Below are 21,378 nucleotides of genomic sequence, written 5' to 3'. Positions count from 1 at the left end.
TCAGATATTTTTTTTCTGTTTTCTTTGTTATGCCTGAAACTCAGGTTTTCCCTCTCTAAAGCTTGCTCATCTTTAACAATCAGTAACTGGCCCTGCAGCCTTACAGCATCATTCCATGACTCTATTGCTCAACAATGCATTATTTGCCCCCAACTTCCAGTGCTCTGCTATCATTTCTATTTATGAAAATCAGCATTAAGCTACATTTATAAATAGTTTGTTCTGCATAGAATAATGACTTGTTATTATTATCTATTTATAATCATTTGACATAAGCATCACTTTTAAGAAGATAAGCAAAATAAAAAGACATTAAAAATTGCTGTTACAGCTAAAGAAGGCTTCAGGCAAGCCAGGAATTGAGCCAAAGCCAGAATAACCTTTTGGCCATGTGGCACTGATGAGAAGCCTGAGGCCTGTTACCAGCAGTGGCAGTTTTGCCATTACACCTCAGATCCCATGGGAAAAGGAACTCTGGGCAGGGTAGGACTGATCCTGCTGACAAGGAAACCTGCTCCAGCTTGTGCACATGGGTTCAGGGTGAAAACACTGAAACCCAGCCCATGGCCTGGCCTGCACCAGCAGAGAATTCACAGAGAAGGGAAAGGCGAAGCACTGGGGACTCAGTGGGGAATTTGTAATGGCTCTGCCCAGGTGTCTGAGCAGGGCTGTAGTACCTGGGCCACATTCCATGCTGTATCTCCATGTGGCTGCAGCAGCAGGTCCGGCAGGGCAGCACAAAGCTGCCAGAGCAGCATTCCCACACCCCAGGGGCTGTGCAGTTCCTCACTGCTCTAAAAAATTCTATTCAAGGCTCCCCCACCCTCCTGAGGAAGGTATGATCCAACACCACAGCCATTCAAAGCGGGTTTCAGTGACTATTTTGCTCCTACTGCAATCAGCCCTGAGAGCTAATGCTTCAGTGCAGTAGCTCATACTCTAAGTCTGTCACCCTGAGCTAGACAGCAGCCAGCAGCAGTCAGGAAATGTTCTGCCTTCTCCTGGGCACTGCAGAAGTACCACTGAACTATCACTGAGACACCAACCCTTCACCCCTTTCCAAGGCTGAGAAGACTTTAGGGATGGAGTACAGACTGCCTTTCTTAAGGCAGTTTGGAGGTTTTTTTCTCTAAATTTTCAGCCACAACAGAACCAAAGGTAACAATTCTGAGCTAAGGGGAGAAAGAACTGTTGAGTGTAAGAGCCCCTCCAGCAGTGTTCCTTTCTGTGCCTTTTTGCTGGCATAGTGAATGTACCAGAATTACCTTTTATAAAAATGGTCATTTCTGATCGCTGTTCATTTATTTATTAGCCAAAGTGACACACCCACAACCAACACAGCCAAACCCTGCTTTTAGAAAATTACCAAATATTAAAAAGTTCATCTAAGTAACATTTCCCTCCCCCCTCATTCTCAAAATTACACCTTAAGTCAAGACTTAAGAACAGTATCACAAGGACATTTTCAAAGGTCCAACCAGCAATTCATTGCAGTTTTTTTTCTAACAGACTCTTCATGCTGCTGCAGTATCACTTATCTGGGGTAAACTACAGAAACTGGGATATCACTGTTTGTACTTCTTGTCTGCTCTTTTTAGAAAGCCAGACATTCTTGAGTTGAAGCTGCTGGAGCGCAAGGCAAGTGCTCTGACCCTGTCTGAGGATGTCCAGGCAGCTGCCAGTGCCAGCAGGAGGAGGGTCCTGCAATTCCCAGTTTCCCCCCTTGCCAACCTCACCAGCCATCTCTGGAAGTGGACGGATTCTGCCCAGCAGAATTTGCAACCAGCAGTACAGAAATGCACTAAAAGACACTAATACTGACAAGGTCAGGGTTCTGTTTCCATGAGCAACTCAATCCAGTTGGAGCTCACACATTCAGTAACTGTGGTAAAGCACACTGGGTACAAAAAATAACCAGTGTAGCAAGATTCAGGAGCTTGGAAAGGAATAAATTAGGAATCACTAGAACCACTAAACTTCTTGGGCCTGTCCCCTGGTGAACTGCAAGTTCCCATTTCTCCCAGTCAGTCTCTGTCTCATCCCTATCTCAAAGGAGAGGTGCCTCTACAGGCTGGCATGGCCACAACTCAAGGTGCCAACAAGGTGAAGAAGAAGAGTAAGAGCCTGTTAAAATTAACAGCATGTGAGCTAGTCTTGGATAGAGAGAAAAACACCCAAGAGGCAGATGATTTTCCTGCTACAGACGACCATCATCAGGGAAATGGGGTATCTTGCTAGTCACCTGATAGTGCTTAATTTTCAGGGGAATCTTCAGCATTAGATCTCATTCTGAAAATTAAAAAAAAGGCAAGTAACACTGCCTTTAACCAGTTCACCAAGTAACAACTCCAGAATTCTCAGAGAGAACAAGGAGGGGTTTGGAGGGAAGCAGGATGGAAGGCCAACCCCTTCCTCTCCCCTCTGCGAGAGGATTCCCACCAGGATCCCCTCCACTGCTAGCACGACTTAAGGGGCACTTCACCAACCATTCCGTGGAAGTCCTTTCCCAAAGTTGTCTTCAGTGTTGGTGTGGACCAGAGGCAAATCCTGGGGCCGTGCCGGGCTAGTGCGGGCGGCTGCTGGACTCGAGGTGGGAGCGCTTGCCGGCCGCCAGCACAGCGGCGCTCTCCGCCTGCTCCGGGAACGGCCGCTTGTACGTCCGGCCGTGCCCGTTCAGCGCCCCCCGCTGCCACTTGCAGATGTCCCCGTTCAGGATGTCCTGAATGTGCTGCACGATGAGGTTTATGGCAACTGCAGAGAGGAACGGGGGATAGAGGACATGAAGGCTCTCCTGGCTGAGGTAGCCTTGCTCAAGTTTTAACAAGCCCTTAAATGAAACTCTGCCCGCTGTCTGCACTGAGGTCAGACCTCAACAGGTCATTTTTCCAGCCCTCCACAGGCTGAGCAGCTCCCTCCCCTCCAGCAAAAACCCCCTCCTCAGGAGCAGGCACTCCAGGCAGCAGGGTGCCTCCTGCTCTCTTCCCAACCCCAAAGGTGTCTCCCCAGGGAAATGAGAGAACCCAACTCCCTTTTACCCATGTTGTCAACTCCTCGGGGGATGATCACATCCGCATACTTCTTTGTCTGCAAAACAGAAACAGTGGTGGAGGAGGCTGTTAAAGGGAAAAGTCAGCTTCATTCCAGGAAGAAGCAACCAAAGGCCAGAAAACTGGGCAAAGATGGAAGGGCCTGCTGCTCCAGGGTTGTAAGTTAAAGCTCTCTCTCACGGTAACAACATTAATAAATTCCAATATCACACTGGCAAATGTGCACTGGATTTAAGCTCAGGGACTCTTCTTACTGTCCCTCTGCAGAGAATCACCAGGTAGAAACAGCAGGCCAGGTGTGGAGTCCTTTGCTTTTACCCATTTGAGCTGCCTTCAAACACTGCCCATGTCAGGCAAGGTCTGTTTGCCAAGAGCTGGTTTTAATCAGCATTTCGCAAGCCATTGCTAAATCTCTGCTGAGAGCCAAGGTATCCAATGTGCATGTGAAATTCCTGCCTGCCTCTGATAACACTTTATTGATCTTTACCACCACAACACTCCTGCTTTTTCTTCCTCCCCACAGCTGAAAAAAGCTGGCAAATTCAGCATTTCTAATGAGTAGTTTTAGAATCCCAGAATTCCTTTGATCTAGAGCAAGAAGCACCTGAGTTAGCTTTTTCCAATTTATTTAATCCACATACTGGATTTTGTTCTCATAGGGTTTTTTTACAAACTAATTTGATTATTTGAATACCTAAATTGGCCTCACACTACATGGTGTAGCAAGCAGAGCAAGAATGATCTGCCCCAGGTTTTTACCAGTGTTTCCTCTGAGAAAGAAAAGCTTGGTTTCCAGCAGCCTTTCTTCCTACAAGACTTAAGAATAAACTGAGAGTGGGAGTCTTTCATTCAGAGAGACCCATACTTAAATAGCCCCAGCAGCCAGCAGTGAGAAAACATGCTTGAGGCATTTCTATGGTGCTTTGCCAGCAGAAGGGACCATTTCAGCTCCTTAACAACCAGCTTGAAATGGCTGAAGACATGAGGCTGAGAGGAGAACGTGGGATTTGTGAAATACAAATACCAAAAGTCGCCACTGCTGCCCCTACAGCAGCTAATTCCCAAACAACCCTGCTCCTCCAGCCCTCCCCAAAAAAAGAAGACCCCACAAATGAAATTAGTGAGAGGCTTCGTACCGGTAAGCAGAACTCCTCAAAGGCAGGCTTGACAAACGTGGTGTACTGGGTGAGGATCTGCTCCAGGTCCCTCCCACGCTTCATATCTCGCAGAACTGGGAAGGGAAGATAAAAGGCCTGGCTGTTGTCCCATGGGGGGGACGGATAAGGAGGAGGGGCACGGCGGGGCTTTACCTCTGCGGGACAGCCGGACATCAGAGTCTGTGTCCACAAAGAGCCGCAGGTGGAACATGTCCCGAATGTCCTGGCTGTAGAAAACCAGGATCCCCTCAAAGAGCACGACATCAGCGGGATACACCACCGTCGTCTCTGCCAGCCTGCCAGGAGGGAACACCCAGAGCTGTTAAAGAGGCCTCTGTCCCCAGGCTGGGGACACCCCCACACAAGCCAGGACCTCAGAGGCAGAGCCTACCGAGAATGGGTCACGAAGTCGTACGTTGGTACCTCAACCGTTTTGCCCTCAACAATGTTTTTCAGGGTTGAATGCATCAATTCGTTATCAAAGGCATCTGCGAGAGGAAAGTTCAAAGAGAAGGACTATCAGATGCTGTTGTATCAAATGATCTGCTCAGATTTTCCCAGACCCAAAGGAAAAACCCTCTGCCCAGTATTTCACCAGGAAAAAAGGAACTTGCAGCCTATTCTTTCCTACTATTAGCAACACAGCACTCTCTGCCCAAGTGACAATGGCTGTGTTTGGTTTCAGAGATAAGGAAGAGACTGACTGTTGTTCACAAGCAACTACAACGCAATGAAATTAAGAGCTCAAAGGTGAAGCTGGTCATTTTATAATTTTATCAATCCACTCAGTAATTGCATAATCTTGTGCAACTTTGTTCATCTGTCGGTCAAGAGCCAATTGGAAAACCCCAGGCATCTTTCATGGTTTCCATTACCCACCCAACAGGCACCAGACTTCAGCCAAGGGCAGCTCCCTGTCCCGCCTACAATCCACAGCATTCCCCCGGGCAAGGGGAGCAGCTGTTTGTGTGGACAAGAAGTAACAGGAAAGGATTTGGGGAATGATGTGGTTCATTAAGGAGCCTCTCAAGAGCAGGGAGTGGAGCAGGCAGCAGGCTGGGATGCTCAGTGCCTCTGTACGGCTCCAGAAGGGCCGTCAGTAACAAGGGGCACAAGGGAAGAACAAATGGATGTTCTGGTGGGAGAAAGCACATTTCTGCTCTCCAACACTTCCCATTTCCTACAAGCGCTTCCCGTGAGACCCAGCTGCGCTCCGAGCACGGACCGAGCCGTGCGGGGCCGGGCCGGTGGGCGGCTCACCGGGGTGGTCGAAGTTGTACTGTCCCTTGAGGGCCTTGGCCTGCTGCTCGGCCGTCAGCACCTTGTAGAAGCTGTCCTGGCTGAGGATCAGCACCTTGCGCTGCCGCTGCTCCACCTCGTTCTGCCCCAGCAGCTCCATGATCTTCTCGCACACTGTGGACTGAGCGGGACGGGGGCTCAGGCGGGGCGGGGGGACCCCGACCCTTCCCGCGGCCCGGCCTCCAGCCCGCCCTCTGCCCCCGGCCGGGGCGCAGCCCGGAGCCGCCGCCGGCGATGCCCCCGCGGGCGCCGCGCAGGTCCGGCGCCCCGCGGGCTGCCGGGGGCGAGGGCGAGCCCCAGCACGGCCCCGGCAGGGCCCCGGCACGGCGGGCTCACCTTGCCGCTGGCGGTGCCGCCGCTGACGCCGATGAGGAAGGGCTTGGGGTGCGGCCGCTCCGTGTCCGGGCCGCCGGCGGACGCCATGGCGGGATGGACGGCGGGGGGCGGGGCCGGAGATGGAGCGGGCGGGGGCGGGGCCTGGCAGGGGGCGTGGTGGCGAGGGGGCGTGGCCACGTGCGCTGAGCGTGGCCGGCCTCAGCCCCGGGGCCGGAGCACCGGCATGGACAGATGGGCAGATGGACAGCCGGACCGCTGTGCCCTGTTACAGACAACGCTGTCTTACCTAGACACGTGTGTGTGAGTGCGCGCCTGTCCCCGGCTGTGTGTTTGACACTTGTTCCGTGTGTTTTACACCTGTACCCGTGTGCATGTGTACACCTGTTCCGTGTGTTTGACACCTGTTCGGGGTATGTTTGACACCTGTGCCCATGTGCATGTGCACACCTGTTCTGGGTGTGTTTGACACCTGTTCCATGTGTTTCACACCTGTGCCCATGTGCATGTGTACACCTGCTCTGGGTGTTTGACACCTGTTCCCGAGTGCAGAGTGTGCAGAGCGCGGTACACAGGAACTGTGAAGAAACGCCTGAAGGTCCAACTCAGAGACACCAGGACACGTAAATACACATATGGGTAAGACACGTGCAGACAGTGTGTGCACACACATCCTGTGCGTGGGGTGCGATAGAGATATCCACACACATGCGTTAAATATTAATAGCTATAGCTACAATATACAGATTTTTATATACATTTTGTGCATAAATACAGCCAGAACACACACCACATTCTACATGTAAATACAATATTCTAAAATAAAACTAAATCATATGTTTAAACACGAACAAATTGCTGTGAAGCTCCTTGACTGCCCTGCGCCCAGCACCACCTCCATGGGCCGGACCCGCTGGCCGCCCCCGTGTGCCTGCCCGGGTCCCGGTCCCCTGCGCACCCAGAGCCCCCCGGTGCTGCGGGCCGGGGCGGCCGCGCCCGCAGGGCCTGGGCAAACAGCGGGTCAATGATTAACCGGCCCGGCTGCGCTCCCGCCGCCCGCGCGGGGCCACGCGGGGCTCGGGGGCCGCGGCGGGGCCGGACCGGGCCGGGCCCCGAGCGGCGGCAGTTGGGACCCCGCGGGCACCGGCGTGAGTGGGGCCGGGGATGGGGCACCGGGGGGGAACACCGGGGCAGCCCCATGGAATCCCGCACCGGGGGTGACCGCTGGGTGGCTGTGCCGGGAGCGTCCCGTCCCATCAGAGCCTCCCTGTCCCCTCAGGCCTCTCCGCGGATGGACAGCGAGCCGCCAGCCGGGCCCCAGGCCCGCGGCCCCGCCGCGCGGGGAGCGGAGCCGGGGGACGGCAGCGGGGCGGCCGGGGCTCCCACCGGGGCCCCCACCGGGGCCCCCACCGGGGCGGCCGGGGGGCTGCCCACCCCCGGCACCCGCAGCGACGCCCCCGCAGCCCCCGGGGACAGGCCCGTGGCCACCAGCTCAGCCTTCGAGGGGGCCCCTCCACCCTACTCGCCCCCGGACCCCAAGAGCTTCCACCTCCTCTACCCGCCGTTCCCAGCCGGCTATCCCCAGCAAGGGCCCATCTTCTACCCGTCGGGGCCGGGACCGCAGCCCTTCCCAGCCCCGGGCTTCCCCCCTGGGCCCCTGCCCTACAGCGCGGTACGTATCCCCCACCCCGATGTGCTCCTGCCCCGCTCTGCAGCGGGGCTCACCCCTTATCTCCCTGCCGGGTCTGTGGGGTTCCCGCGGAGCCCGGAGCAGCACGGCCCGGGCGGGGAGCTCCGCGGGCTCCCGCAGCTCTAACCACCCCCCTGGTGCCGCAGTACCACCCGCAGCCGGGCGCGGGGCCCTCACTCGCCGGCCACGGGCACCAGCGGCCCAAGGACTACACGGTGGAGTCGGTGCTGGTGACCCTCTTCTGCTGCCTGATCACCGGGGTCATGGCTCTTGTCTACTCCCACGAGGTAAGCAAGAACTCACCTGGCAGCCTCGAAACCCCTCCTGGTGTTGCGGGTCTCTTCTAAGCGCTCCCCTTCTCCCCCTGCCCCAGACCCGGGCTGCGCTCGCCCGTGGGGACATGGCCCAGGCGTACCTGGCATCCAAAAAAGCGCAGTCACTGGTCCTCATCAGCCTCCTCTTCGGGTTGTTCGCCTCCATCAGCTGGATCGTCTACGTCCTGGTGTCCCTGTACCTGTGATAAGGACCCTGAGCCCCAGGGTGCCAAGAGCTCCTTGTGGCTCCACCTGGGGGGGATGTGGGGCACGGGCAGGTGAAGTTGCCACAGCCTTGTGTGGGATCGGGTGACAATGAAGAGTTTTTGGGGCTGCGGGGCAGCGTCCGTCCTTCCCGGCGGGACGAGGAGCTGCCCCGCAGCCTTCAGGGCAGGAGGAGCCCAGAGCAGGGAGATGCTGCGTCCTGCTGGATCCAGCTCTGGGCAGGGAGCTGTGTCGGATCCATGGGCGGGATCAGGCTCTGCTGCAGGACGCTGAATCCCACTGCTCTGGGCTCTCACTTGGAGCTGCCAATGGGACTCAGGTGTGGAGGGAGCTTCTTGTAGGAGCGGGGTTGGAGATGGAGCAGAATTAACAGGTGTGTGGGAAGCCCTCACGGGTCATTAATAGTGTGAGAAGATACAAACTCATGTATGCAGTTCTACAGCAATTCTGCACACACACACCCCACTGCACAACACCCACCCTGTATTGCCACCTCTTGCTGCTTCCAGACTGAAATAAAATACAGCTGTAGCCAAACCTTCTGTTTTCTCTGCACACCAAGGGCCAACATCTCCCCTTGCCATGGCCTTTGCCCACCACAAAATTCAGGGCAAGTTCTGCAAGAGCTGAAATCAGGTTTTTCCCAAGAGCAGGTGGGCACCAAGGAAGGGGAATCTCCCTGTGGCCCTGGCCTGGGCTGCCTGGGGGGACCCTGAGCTGTGGGCAGACCCCTCCTGCTGTGCTGGTTCCGTGGGATGCAGCCCCACATTCCAGCCCTGGCGCAGAGGGCACGTGCTCGGTCAGTGTCTGGGCACTCTCCTCCTGAGCTGGCCCGTGACAATTATTTCCAGAGGAATTTTGAACCCTGTCCAGGACTGAAATAGCTCCATGGAGCAGCTCAGTCGCTGCAGGGGTTATTTATAGCCCTTGGCTGCGGGCACATGGCCATGCACGGGCTGGGCACACGCCGGGGGCTGGGCAGCCAAAACCCTGACACGGGGACACCAGAGCCCAGAGAAGGTGACAGGAGAAGATGTCCCCTCCCAAGTGCATGGCTTGTATTGGGGCAAAGCCATCTTGGCAAAGGGAAGAAATTTATAGTGAAAAAATAGAGGGGAAAGAGGCATGGGCAGAGGAGAACCACGGGGCACATGAGAAAACACGAGGCCACACCAGCACCAGAGGTGGATTCGATTGTCACTTTAATCCACAGACTGTGCATGCACTGTAAACAGGATCATCAGGCAGGCTCGTTACTGGTGTTTTATTTGTCTTTAATAGAAAAGTTACAGGTCTGAAATGTTTGCAGGAAGATGCCACCACGGGGGTTAGTGGTAAATCTATAATACAACGGAACGGCTTGGGGGGAGAGGCCTGGGGCAGGGGGCTGGTGACTGGGGGCATCGCTTCTCCCCACTCCCTGCCCTGTGTGGAGAGGGCACTCAGACTCTTCTCTCTCCCCAAAAAGAGGTGATGGCCTTGAGGATGCTGCCTGCGAGATGGGAACACACTCATGGCCAGTCTTGCACAAGGATGTTCTGGGTTTCTGCTCCCCAGGGACTGCTCCTGGAGAGAGGGGGGGGCGTCTCTGGTCAGCAAACCTGAAGCTGCTCCAGGCAAGGGGACCCTCCTCTAGGGTCCCTCCAGCCCTGAGAGCCTGGCTCGAGGGTGGGACACGAGCCAGGAGCTGTGGTTGGGACACTGCTCAGCTGGGGATGACAGAGGAAGGGGTGAAGGGGGAGGAAAGCTGGGGGCACTCAGACCTCCCATCCCCACACCATGGGCTGAGGCTCTGGGGGCTTGGCAGAGAGCAGAGACCAAGACCTCCTTTGGTGCTCACTGGGCTGGGTGGGCTCAAGTGCAGGGAAGAACCTGGAAATGGCTCCTGCTGGTTGGGGATCACAGAATTTGCTGACTTGAAAGAGACCCATCAGGGTCACCGAGTCCAACTCCTGGTCCTGCACAGGACAACCCAAAAATCCCACCATGTGAGAGCACTGTCCAAACTCTTCTTGATCTCAAACAGGCTTGGGGCTGTGCCCACCACCCCCCTGGGGAAGAACTTTTCCCTGATTTCCAACCTAAACCTCCCTGCCACAGCTGCAGCCGTTCCCTCAGGTCCTGTCACTGCTCACAGGTGAAGAGATCTGCACCTGCCCCTTGTGACGCTGCTGAAGACCACAACGTCCCCCCTCCGTCTCCTCCAGGCTGAACAAACCAAGTGCCCTCAGCTGCTCCTCACGAGGCCCCTCCAGACCCTTCCCCATCCTTGTGGCCTCATGTGGACACTCTCTAATAGCTTAATATCTTCTTTTATATCGTGGTGCCCAAATTTAGTGTTGTCAGCAAAGTTCCTTAGTATCCCTTCCAGTCCTGTGTCCAGGTTGTCAGTGAAGATGCTGAAGAGCACAGGGCCAGGGGTGGAGCCCTGTGGAACCCCAGTCACTGCCATTTTTGGGGTGTCCTGTGTGCCCAAGCCACAAGCCACTTGCTCACCCCTCAGGTAACATGGTCACTCAGCTGGATGAAAGACAGGCTGGCCCCTCCTGTCCCTCTGAACCCCCAGGGCTGTGATTCCAGAGCTGCCAGCACACACAGCCCTCCCAGGACAGCCTGGCCACTGCACCCCAGGGCTGCGCAGAGCCACCAGGGTGAAGCCCACACCACATCCTGGGTGTATTCATCACCCTTTTCACCACGCTGGGCTTTTAAAAGATTTACAAAGGAAACATGGATATTACTTCCTGGGAAGCCACTGGGGATTGCAAAGCCTTGGCTGGACAGAACACAGCTCCAATGCCCTCAGTGCCATGAAAATAAACCACTTTTGAAGTGTTCTGGCTCAGACACTGTGGTTCAGCACGAAAAATTCCTGCTCCTCCTGCTCTGGGGCTGCACAGACTGTTGGACCCCACACTCCCCTCTCCCAGATGCCCTCAGGGGCAGGGGGGTCTCTCTGTGCTTGGCCACTGCGTGAGCCTTGTGCCTGAGTCTGCAGGAAAATAACCAAGCAGGGTAAAACCCTGGGCTGTCACTCTCTCCTGAGAGCCAGGCAGAGCTGCCAAGGCTTTGCAGTCTGTTTGGAGAAGGAAAGGAGTGCAGCTCTGATTCACCCAGAACAAACAGAGGCTTTAGCAGGCACAGAGCTGCTATTGAGAAATAAGTTAAGGATGCTCTGTGAAACTCCATGTCTGTATTCCTTGGGAGCTGCTGCCCTAAAGGTGCAGGATTTTGTCAGAACCCTGTAAAAACCTGTGACCATGTGACAGGGAGCTGAGGAAGGCTGCTAAAACCTGCAGGGCACACTCACACCCATAATCCAACTGCAAACCACTGGAGCAGGACAGAGAGGAGGGATGTGGGATGGCCTGGCTGGGGCTGTGCTGGGGGGACACAGAGGGGAGACAGAAGGGCTGAATAAGGCACACTGAACAGATTGGGGTTAACACTGTGTGTGTGGGAAATGACACCCCTGCCTTGCCCTTCCATGCTGGGCTGTCCCTGCCCTGCTGGCACCAGCGTGGCAGGACTGGGGACACGGACTTGCTGGGGGTCCTGTCAAAGCACAGCTCTCAAAGCACAGCACTGAGGGTCCCAACAGGGACCCCCAGAGAAAAACATTTGGCAACAGAGAGAGGAGAGAGGAGTGGGTGGGAGGACAGGGTGGCTCAGCTGGGCACAGGGCTCCTTCCTGGTTCCCACTTCAACCCAGAACTGGCTCCTTCAGGAGGCTCCTGGCCCTGCTCTGCAGCCAGTGCCCACCTGGCTGCCCCGAGCCTCCTTTATCCAGCACTCGGAACAACATTGTCACTGGTTGTGGATTTTATACAGACTGGTTTGCACTTGTCTTTTTTTTTTTTTTTCCTATAAACTCATCGGTATTCAGACATGCATCAAAAATCCCCAGGGGGTTCTAAACACTAGGTATGTACAGTCTGTATCCTACAGCATTTCCTGTGCAAAAGCTAAGTACCATCGCTAAGAGACACGGGGGCACAGGCAGGTGACCCCCAGTACCTGGGCAGTCCGTCTTTCCAGGTTCAGAGGGATTTTCTGTTGCTTAAATAACAAGATCTGAGAGGAGGAGGGGGGTGTGATGACTGGAGATGGCAGGTCCCTGCCCACATTTTCAGTGCCTCTTCCGTATCTACAACCGGTGCCTTCCTCCCGTGAAGAAGGCGCCAGAGATCTGGGGTGAGCCGAGACCCCTGTAAACACAAGCAGCTCTCTGGAAGCAGAGCTCCTCTGGCAGGCAGCATGAGACACTTCCATCCTCACGAACACGTTGGGAAGGTGGCATTGCAGGGGAGACTCCAACCCTTGGCTTCCACGGCCGCTGCTGCCCGACGCCGCTCTGGAGATGAGTCAGTGGGTGCTGAGCTCCTGCTGCCCCTGCTCTGGATGGAAACAAGAGCCAGGGTACTCCTGAATGCAACAGGCCAGCAAACCAGCAACACGCTGGCGTGGGACACTCCTTCCACACAGCTCTGTCCCCGGGGTTAAAGCTGGTTCATGGCACAGAGGGGCGGGAGGAGGAGGAGGGCGAGTGCAGCGAGCACCGGCCGATCTCTGATCTCTGCCCTCGGCGGCTGCGCCGGCGCCTCCGCGCCCGGCATCGCCACCCCCAGGGACGGCTGCCAGCTGGGAGGGAGGGTGTGTCATCCAGTGACAGGTACAAACATTGAACTCCAGTCTCATAGCTGCCCTCGGCGCCTCTGCGGAGCGATTCTCCTCGCACAACCCCTCCTCCTAGGTCTTCTCTTCCCGATCTGTTTTCCGCCTCGTGATGTTCCGCGGTTTGATTTTCAGGGACAGTTCCCACAGGGCCTCCTCAGCCAGGTGGTCGCTGAAGTCGTTGAAGAATGACACTATGTCGTCGTTCCTTTTGATGTCGTAATGTCTGGAAAAGCACAGAGGAGCTGCAGTTACACAAGGGCTACCTGGGGTCCTCTCCTGCCTTTGGGCCACCCCTGTCCCTGTCCTGCTCTGAGGACACCCAGCACTGTGTGTGGGCTGTGCCCTGTACTCATGGCAGTGGGGTCAAACCACAAAGGGGAAAACCTGCTGCTGAATTGAGGAGAAAAAGGCACTTATCACACAGAAATCAGCAGATAGATCTGCTGCCTCTGCTGCAAGACAGCACTGAAAAAACCCCTGAATATCCCAGAGAACACAGGAACCAGCAACAGCAAAACCTGAAGGCAAAACTTATCTGGATCTCAAAACTAACATCAGAAAAATGCCCTTACAATGTTTATCTAACCTAGAGAGGGAAGGAGACTGATTAAAGCCCTGTTGTTCCCAGCTCTCCTTCCAACTCCCTTCCCCTTTTTAGACTCCCTTCTCCTGCACAGGGGCTCCCATGTCCAAGCCCCTGCCCCAGTCCCCCCCTGTGCCCCAAAGCCACCTTGGAGCCCACTGCTGCACTTACACTTGCTGGAAGCACCTCATGCTGTCCAGGATGTTAAACTGCTGCCAGCGCTTGGAAAAGTTCACTTTGCTGTCAATGTAATCAGGGTTTCCCAGATGGACAAAGGTCAGGTCCTGCAGAATCAGGCCTCTGAAAGAGGGAAAGGGGCAGCAGGCCAAGGGAGTAGGCAAACAGACACAGAAGTCAGTCACAAAGGGCAGGGTGGCCAGCCAAAAGGCAGCCCAACAAAATCCAACAGCCTCCCACTGCCACCAGAATGGCAACCTCATCCAGAGGGAAACATTCCCCAGCAGCAGATCCAAAGGTGTTGAGATGCAAACAGCCCCAGCTGGCCACCCTGCCCCACCCTGCTCAGAGAGGGCTGATGTGGCACGGTGCTGCCCTACCCCAGGTGTTGGGCAAAAGGCAAGGGCTGAGCTCAGCAGCAGGGCTGAGAAATCCTTGAAGGAGGCATTTTAATGTGCAGAACAGTGTCAGGGGAAGGAGCTGCACTCACAGGTAGGGGATGCAGGGGGGCTCCACGTCGGCCAGGGCCGCTCGGTAGGCGCGGAAGGACGAGGAGCTGTCGATCAGGGTGCAGTACTCAGCCAGGCCCTGCAGGACACAAATCCCCTGCTGACACCCCTGCTGCAAAGCCATTGTCCTTGTCACCTCCCCCCAGAGAGCCACACAGAGCAAGGAGTTAATGCCATCCTGCAAACATCTCCAGCTGATTTACTCAGCCCGATGTTCCTGGGGTGTGGAACATTGCTGCCTTCAGCCTCCCCAAGCCTTGGGCTGCAGGAGGAGGAGGAGGCTGTTGTCCCCTGTGACTGTGCTGGCACTCCTGCAGCTGTCAGAATGCCCAGCCACACTGAAGGCTTCCAGCACTGTGGCATTTTACCCACTGGAGAGGAGTTATCCACCATCCCTCCACCCTGGGACACTGCTGGGATTTAAAGCCACTCAGCTGTTTCATACATAACCACACTCAGCCCTCTCCCAAAGATCACAGCCCCACTGCTCCTCACCTCTGAGGTTTGCTTCTGCCACTCCAGCCTTCGGATGGGTGCAGAGTCCAGTGCAGAAAGAATGGCCAGATAGGAATTAAAATTATTCAGCTTTCGTAAGTGCTGTGAAGAGGCAGAATATTCCAGTTACTCAAGAGCTCTGAAAAGCCTTCTAGCATCAAACAGCTCTACTGAGCAGAGGGCCCCACTCCCCAGCTCCTTTCAGCAGCAGTGTGTGTGATTCAGAGGAAAATCCAAGCCAGTACCTTCATAATCTTTATAAATTTAAGGAGCAGCCTCTCTCGGTCCTGGGCTTTCTCTTGTAGCATGATTATTGAACGGACCCTGGAAGAACAGACAGAATAAAAGATAAACCTACTTAAGCAGAGATCAGATTTCCTCTTGTTTCATTAAGAAAACTGATCACTAATAGGGATGGGCCAATGCAAAAAAGTTCACAATACCTCCCACTTAATGGAGCACTCTAATCCACAGCAAAGACAGGACACTTTCACAGAGTGCATTTATTTGCAAGGGGAATGTTTGTTTCAAGAGCTCAGTGATACTGATAATTAATTCCTCTGGATTACAAGGCCCTCCCTCACCCTCCTGATTTTATTTCTGCTGTGCTCTGGGGTCTTAAATGAGTGCTCTGCATCTACTTCCTGGCCAAAAATACACATTATCCCAATTGTCACAAGGAAACCCAAGTCTATGAGAAATACTTGGAATATCTGCAAGGCATTGGAAGTTAGGCACAGTTCAGTGCCATGGCTGCTCTGAGCTCCTTACCAGTAGGACATGTTATTAAAGTGCTCTGTGAACTGTGTCAGGTTGGGACTCTTCTCTTCATTTTGTTCCTTTGCCCAAAGCAGAACTTCTGGGATCTGCCAAGGAAGGAGAGGAGAGGGGTGGGAAAATACCACACATTAAAATGGGATTTCTACCCCAAGATTCCCAGCTGCAGCCTTTGTTCACAGCCACTTGCTGGCACAAGATCAGCTGTGTCCTACAATCCAGCAGGTGTCTGGGAGAGCTGGCAGGGTACAAAACCCTCCCACTGCCCTCAGCCCATCCACATCTCTGTACCTCAATTTTATAGAAGAGTTCAGCATCCAGCAGGGTCAGCTGCTCAGCTATTTCATGACTGTGGAAATCATGCAGTGTCCCTGGCCTGTGGAAAACAACCAGGAAGTACCAAGGCTCAGAAAATGTGACCTGTTTTCTTATCTTTCTTGTATTTTGAACCGAGGAAACTCTTGTGTCTCCCAGGGAAGGGACACCCTGGCTCTCAGAGGACACAGATATGGTCACAGACACCTCTCCTCACCTGGCTGCCACCCCTCTGGCTGCGAGAGGTTTGATGGAGTTGGCGTAGCTCAGCATTTTCTTCTGATCCACTTTATCCAGGATGTTCTTGCGCAGCACTCTGGCCAGGCTCAGCTCCCCACTGCACACCAGCCTGAACACCAGGTCCATCAGCAGCTTGAGGATTTCCTCTGTCAATTCCACCAAGCTGGGAGGGGCAAAACAAAGAGAAGGCATCAGAGCTGAGACAATAAGTTCTGGGATTTCTATCTGTACTGAGTCTCATTGCTCTTTCCTACCAGCAGAATTGGGTGACTGAAATTTCTCTTCTTCCCAGCTCTTCCTTTCCCAGAGATTCCCCTTTTACTTGTTATTTTCAAACCACTGACCCAGTTAGGACACACAGGAAGAATCTGTTCTTCCAACAGTGTTCAGCACTACAGGTGTCCCACTGGTCAGGGTTGGGGGATTTCAGCTGTCATTATAGATTGGGTTAAAAAAATACATCTTCCCTAAAAACCACATTTTCCCAGCTGCCAGATTTCTGTGAGTTACTGATCCTGCATCCCAAAATGAAGAAGGGAACTCACCACAGCTCATCCACCACTCTCACCAGCACGAAGAAGGTGTTCTTACTGACTCTCTTCTTGAACGTGTCCGGGAAGTGGCAAAACTTCTCATATGTTGGTTGCAAATTAAAGAATTAACTCAGTGTAGCCAGAGCAGCATCAGTGCAATTCCCCACTGCCTCAAGGAATCATAAAATCATTGAATGATTTGGGGTGGAAGGGACCTTAACAATCATCCAGTTCCACTCCATGGGCAGGGACACCTTCCACTGTCCCAGGCTGCTCAGAGCTCCATCCAGCCTTGCCCTGGAAACTCCCAGGGATGGGGCACCCACCTTAGAACACCACACTGTTCTGTCCTGATGGAAACTGGTGTTTGATTTCCAGGAGATAAGGGACACTGAGATGGCTCTGAGATGGCATTAAACTGACACCAGCTGCTGGTAGCAGGGGGTGTGAGGAGGTACTGACACCTCGCAGAACTGAGAGCAGGTGTACCCTGAAACTGTTCTCTCTAAGGTGGCATTTAATGAGCAGCACTTCCCTAGAGTGATCTCCCCCACTGGTCTGTGACATCTGCTCTGAACAGATCTCAGATGTCACCTCTACCTTCCTGCCCAATCTGCTGCAAGGAGGACAGTGACAGGGGCGACAGCACAGGCTGAAAAACCTTCTGCCAGGTGAACAAAGGGACAGAGAACAAGGTTATCAGTAAGGCAGCACTGGCAGGGCCTGCAGGGGTACCCCAGGCAGGATTGTCACCTGGCTGAGCCGTGCTGTGTCCCTGGCTGCTGATCCCAGAGCAGCAGCTCTGCTGCAGATGGCACTGACGAGCTGCAGCAGGACACGGTGACGTCAGGCTCCCTCTGACGTGGCTGCACAGCACCACAGCCACCAGAGCCACCAAAGCCAGAGCCTGCCCTGCTCTGCTGGCAGGGAATGGAGCCAAGGGCAAGGAAACACAGCAGGGTGCTCAGGGAGAGGCCCTCTCCATCCTCTGCCAGGAATGCTCACCCTGCACATCAGGGCCCTGCCTCGTTACCAGGTACAAGCTCAGCGCAGGACTGGGAGGCCAAGAGGATCTTCAGGGCTGAGTTTGTTGCAGTAAAAGAGAGAGAAAGCCTTGATGGTTTAATCATCTCTAATATTAAACTACACCTGCCCACACAGGCAATGCCCATGGCCCCTCTGGAAGGTGGAAGGTTCTCTGGTCCCCACTCTACACACGAGATGTCCCAAATAAAAGACCAGTTCCCCAGTGACATACAGAAAACCTGAATTGCTCCTCTACCCTGCCAGGACCCTCAGGAGACAACTCTCAAGTCCAGTATCCACTGTGACTGGACCTGCCCTGCAGTAATTCCCACTGGAGACAGTGGAGGTGAAGGGATTCCTGCCTGGGACACCACCAGGGCCAGCACATCACTGACCATGCTGCCAGCAGGCTCTTGACCAAAAACCTTGCCACCAGCTCCCTCCACAGTGACCATCCAGCTCTGATTCCTGATGGGAGGGAGCTGCCTCTCATAAAAGGATATCTGTACTGCAGCTTCTTGATGAGCTCTTCAGGGGTAATAAATGTCCTGTATGTGGTCAGAAAGGCTTCACAGTACAGCACCAGATCTAGGGAAAAAAGCAAGAAAGCCTCAGTGAACTCTGCTTTCAGAAAAGGAGCTTCTTGTGAGGTTGAATGCAGATGCACAGAGGAGGACATGGGCACATTTTGGTGTGAGTGAACTTCCCAGAAATGCTGTGCTCTTGGTCCTTACCAGCAGATGGACCCTTTGGCACAAGAGCAGCAGTGACACTGCCCTGTCCCCACCGGCCTGGCCAGGGCTCCCACTTGCAGCACTCGGGCTTGTGCCTCATAAAAGGGTCACTGAAAAACACCTGCTTGTAGGACAGGAACTATCAACAATGTGTCAAGGAAAAACATAGTTTAGACCTTGGGGATGCTTAAAAAAGAATATCTGATGGCAAGAGGTGATGCCTGCTCTGTCTTTGGTGCTCAGGCAGGTCACTCTGCCCTCCCAATGAGGAACACACGTGTTTCAACACATGCTGTGGTCCTGCAGACCCTCTGCCCTTCCTGAGTTCCAAGAATTCCATCCCAGGACAGTGTAAATAGAAGATTATTTCCAGCCAAAAGAAAAGCAATTGCACTGCAAAAACTGATGCTGCCCCAACAGAGATGTGGGGCACACAGCCTGTGCTGATTCACCTGCTGGACAAGGTGCTGTAGGGCCTGGAATTGCAAAGGCTCTGGGCATTATCATGGGCACAGAGGATGGAACTTGAAGAAGCACAAACTGCAAACAGGAATGCAGATGTCAGGTCAAGACTGCAGAGCATTTGCAGTCCCAATGCCTAGTCCCTGTGGACAGGAGTGCCAAAATGGGAGCATTAGGCACTAGTGGCAGTCCAGAGCAGGGGCAGGGCAGCAGGGTGTGCTGGGGATGACACCCTGCCCCTGCCAGGAGCACTGCACCAGGGGCAGACAGGGGAAGAGCTCCTGCTGTGCCTGCCCAGGCTGGGCTGTGCATGCAGAGCTTGTTCCAGCCAGAACAGGCATCACTCCATATCCACGTGCTGCAACACCCAGGCACTGCTGGGAGGTGGAAGGAGCAGGGCACAGAGGGAGAGCTCTGCCTCTCTACCTGCAGTGTTTCTCTTGGCAGGAACCTCACCTTCCTCCTGCTCTGAAATCAGGGAGTGCTGCTGCCTCTGGGTTACAGACAACAGAGGCTGGGTGCTCACACCAGGGGAGAGCCCCAGGCCTTGTCCAGCTCTAACCCTGCACTCACAGCAAGTGTGTGTGGCTGTGAGCACTTAACTGACCAGGGATTTTATTGCTGAGGAACCACAGGTCTCTCTTTACTCCTTATGCCATTTAGCTTTTTCAGAAAACTCAAATGGACAAGAAGCATCATGCAACAGGGCGTGGAGTTACATTTATTCTGGGTTCCCATCTGCCCAAAAGGCAACGTGAGGTAATACAGCTGGTCTGCTCTGGCACTTGAAGCTGCCAAGAAATTCATCTTTAAAGGAAAGCCTCTTAACTCTACCCCTCTGTGCTGTTTGGCTGATTGATTTACAAGCCTGGAATTCTTCTCATTGTAAGCTTAATTCATTAACCCTCTCAGTCACCCAAGCAGTGGGTTAGCATAGCACAAATTCCTCTGTGCTCCATTCAGCTCTGGCTTGGCAGGCTGAGCTCAGCCACTGGAACTGTCCCCTGCCCCAGCTCTGCACAGCTGCACCACTGGGCACATTAAATCCTGCTCTGGCTTCTCCCAGCTCTGAAAAGCTCTCCACAGCTCTCACCCCAGTGCTTGCAGAGCCCTCAGAGCCCCCTGTTCAGGAACTGGAGGTCCAGCACTCACCCCCCTATCAAGCAGCTGTCTTTCAGCAGGAAGAGTAGGGAAGTCTTTTGTTGTGATGCTTCCTCCAGAGAACAGAGCAGTTTCTCTACCCCACTTTCAGCATGTTTATGAGGGGTATTTCCACCATCTCATTTAGACTGGTTTTTTTAATATACATTTCCAGCCTTGGCACAATCAACTGCCTCCTCCTCTCTGGTGTGTTCCTAACTTTGGTCCTTTCTGCCTGGATTCTATGCCCATGCAGATTGGGAAACACAGCTGTCAGGGGAAGGATTTTCTGCCTAGCTGAATGGTGCTGGTAAGTAATTGCAAACATCTTATGCTACAGTAAAACCCCTGTCATTTAAAAATGTACATGAAGGATATTTCCCCTTTGACTATCAACCTCTAAACTGAGCACTGAGTGATTCAGAGGGTTCGTGTTTTGCCTCCCAGGAGATAAGGAGATCAATCCTGGTTAAGGCCATCAGCACAAATGTGTTTGGCAGGTTCAAATCACTCTCTGGAAACACTGCAAAGGCTGTCTTTGCCACAGGTCTTGGAAAGGAGCTGCTTCATGTGTGTGGGGCCTGGGTTTGGACAGATGAAGAGGGGTTTTAACAAATCTGGAGCTCAGGGTTGCTAATGCTCTTTCTCCTCCCCCACATCTCTTTTGTACTGTGGATTCCCTCTCTGAACTGGTCTGGGTGGCTGCCAGGACACAAGTGGTACAGAGTGGGACAGGAGGTGGCACAGTAAACTGAAAATACAGGGTGTCAGCAGAGCAGCACCTGGGCAGCCTCCCAGTGCCCACGGGTACTGCATCAGACCCAAACCAACACCCCTTTCTCCTGCTTTGATGCAACAACCATTCCAGTAACTCCTACATCACCACTGCCCTGAAATTCAAAGGACAAGGAGCACCTCTGGAAACCAGACCCATACACAACAGGCTGGTCACACCTGCTCTCACAGAAGGCAGTGGTCCAGCTCAGCAGGTACAGGGACACAACACAGCCCTGTCACTGCTGTGCCTCATCTTCCAGATCCAGGCAAGGGCTGGGAGGAGTTAATCCCATCCCTGCTGCGAAATGGAACCACCAGGGGCTTATCCAGCTTACCTCCATCTCCCAGAGATAAACACAACCCCCCAGGCTCAGAGGATCCCTGCAGGCTCCCCCAGCCCAGCTGTCTGTGGCCCTGGGGCAGAGGAGAGGCAGCCAAAGCTGTGCCAGGCTGTGCCCAGCTCTGCCCTGCTGCCCCACCTACCTTTCCTGTCGGTCTCTGTGGCGTGCACCAAGAGGATGTCTCCAGATCCACCACGGACATCTGGCCCATCATCCCCCTGCAATGGCAACACAACCACGTTAGGCAAGGCCCGAGCTCCCTTAGGCCTGGTTTAACATTGCTGTGATTCCAGCTCAGCAACAACTGGCAGCACACAAAATGTTCCTGGCACTGCTCGCAGCACAAGCTGGGACATGGACTTCAGTGCTGGGATAATCCTGGAATCTGCACAGAGCATTTGGTGTCCCAGATGAGGAGCTGGGCTGATCCTTACTCAGGGTCTCTGACTCCCTAAGGCCAGGTTGTGGAGCTCAGGGAAGGCTGAACCTTCTGCCCACAGGAGAATGAGCAGAAATGCCCCAAATAC

At 54.1% G+C, this 21,378-nt stretch overlaps 3 protein-coding genes across 5 annotated transcripts in view; 1 reads left to right on the top strand and 2 right to left on the bottom strand.

Moving 5' to 3' along the window:
• Positions 1 to 1,283: 1,283 nt before the first annotated feature.
• Positions 1,284 to 5,971, bottom strand: UCK1 (uridine-cytidine kinase 1). Its single transcript, XM_059865300.1, has 7 exons — positions 5,840 to 5,971; positions 5,465 to 5,624; positions 4,596 to 4,692; positions 4,358 to 4,500; positions 4,184 to 4,278; positions 3,036 to 3,084; positions 1,284 to 2,751 (listed from the first exon to the last, which is right to left on the bottom strand). The coding sequence occupies exons 1-7, from the start codon at positions 5,924 to 5,926 to the stop codon at positions 2,564 to 2,566; spliced, it is 819 nt and encodes a 272-aa protein (XP_059721283.1). The 5' UTR covers positions 5,927 to 5,971; the 3' UTR covers positions 1,284 to 2,563.
• A 1,141-nt stretch (positions 5,972 to 7,112) lies between these two features.
• Positions 7,113 to 8,602, top strand: PRRT1B (proline rich transmembrane protein 1B). The gene is made up of 3 exons (XM_059865301.1): positions 7,113 to 7,508; positions 7,673 to 7,813; positions 7,900 to 8,602. The coding sequence occupies exons 1-3, from the start codon at positions 7,128 to 7,130 to the stop codon at positions 8,044 to 8,046; spliced, it is 669 nt and encodes a 222-aa protein (XP_059721284.1). The 5' UTR covers positions 7,113 to 7,127; the 3' UTR covers positions 8,047 to 8,602.
• Positions 8,603 to 9,250: 648 nt separating this feature from the next.
• Positions 9,251 to 21,378, bottom strand: part of RAPGEF1 (Rap guanine nucleotide exchange factor 1) — an 84,227-nt gene continuing 72,099 nt past the window's right edge. For all 3 annotated transcript variants that reach the window (XM_059865294.1, XM_059865295.1, XM_059865296.1), the window contains 11 exons: positions 20,994 to 21,069; positions 17,901 to 17,985; positions 16,384 to 16,476; positions 15,816 to 16,001; positions 15,575 to 15,659; positions 15,278 to 15,372; positions 14,752 to 14,830; positions 14,507 to 14,608; positions 13,993 to 14,090; positions 13,497 to 13,625; positions 9,251 to 12,965 (listed from right to left, as the gene is read on the bottom strand). In XM_059865294.1, coding sequence (XP_059721277.1) covers positions 12,815 to 12,965; positions 13,497 to 13,625; positions 13,993 to 14,090; positions 14,507 to 14,608; positions 14,752 to 14,830; positions 15,278 to 15,372; positions 15,575 to 15,659; positions 15,816 to 16,001; positions 16,384 to 16,476; positions 17,901 to 17,985; positions 20,994 to 21,069 — 1,179 coding nt within the window. In that variant the 3' untranslated portion in view covers positions 9,251 to 12,814. The remainder of the gene's footprint in view (positions 12,966 to 13,496; positions 13,626 to 13,992; positions 14,091 to 14,506; positions 14,609 to 14,751; positions 14,831 to 15,277; positions 15,373 to 15,574; positions 15,660 to 15,815; positions 16,002 to 16,383; positions 16,477 to 17,900; positions 17,986 to 20,993; positions 21,070 to 21,378) is intronic.

This window comes from Haemorhous mexicanus, chromosome 21, assembly GCF_027477595.1.
Source record: "Haemorhous mexicanus isolate bHaeMex1 chromosome 21, bHaeMex1.pri, whole genome shotgun sequence".
NCBI classification, from domain to species: domain Eukaryota; kingdom Metazoa; phylum Chordata; class Aves; order Passeriformes; family Fringillidae; genus Haemorhous; species Haemorhous mexicanus.
The sequence above is the reverse complement of the archived record's forward strand: the minus strand, read 5'-3'. Positions and strand labels throughout refer to the sequence as shown.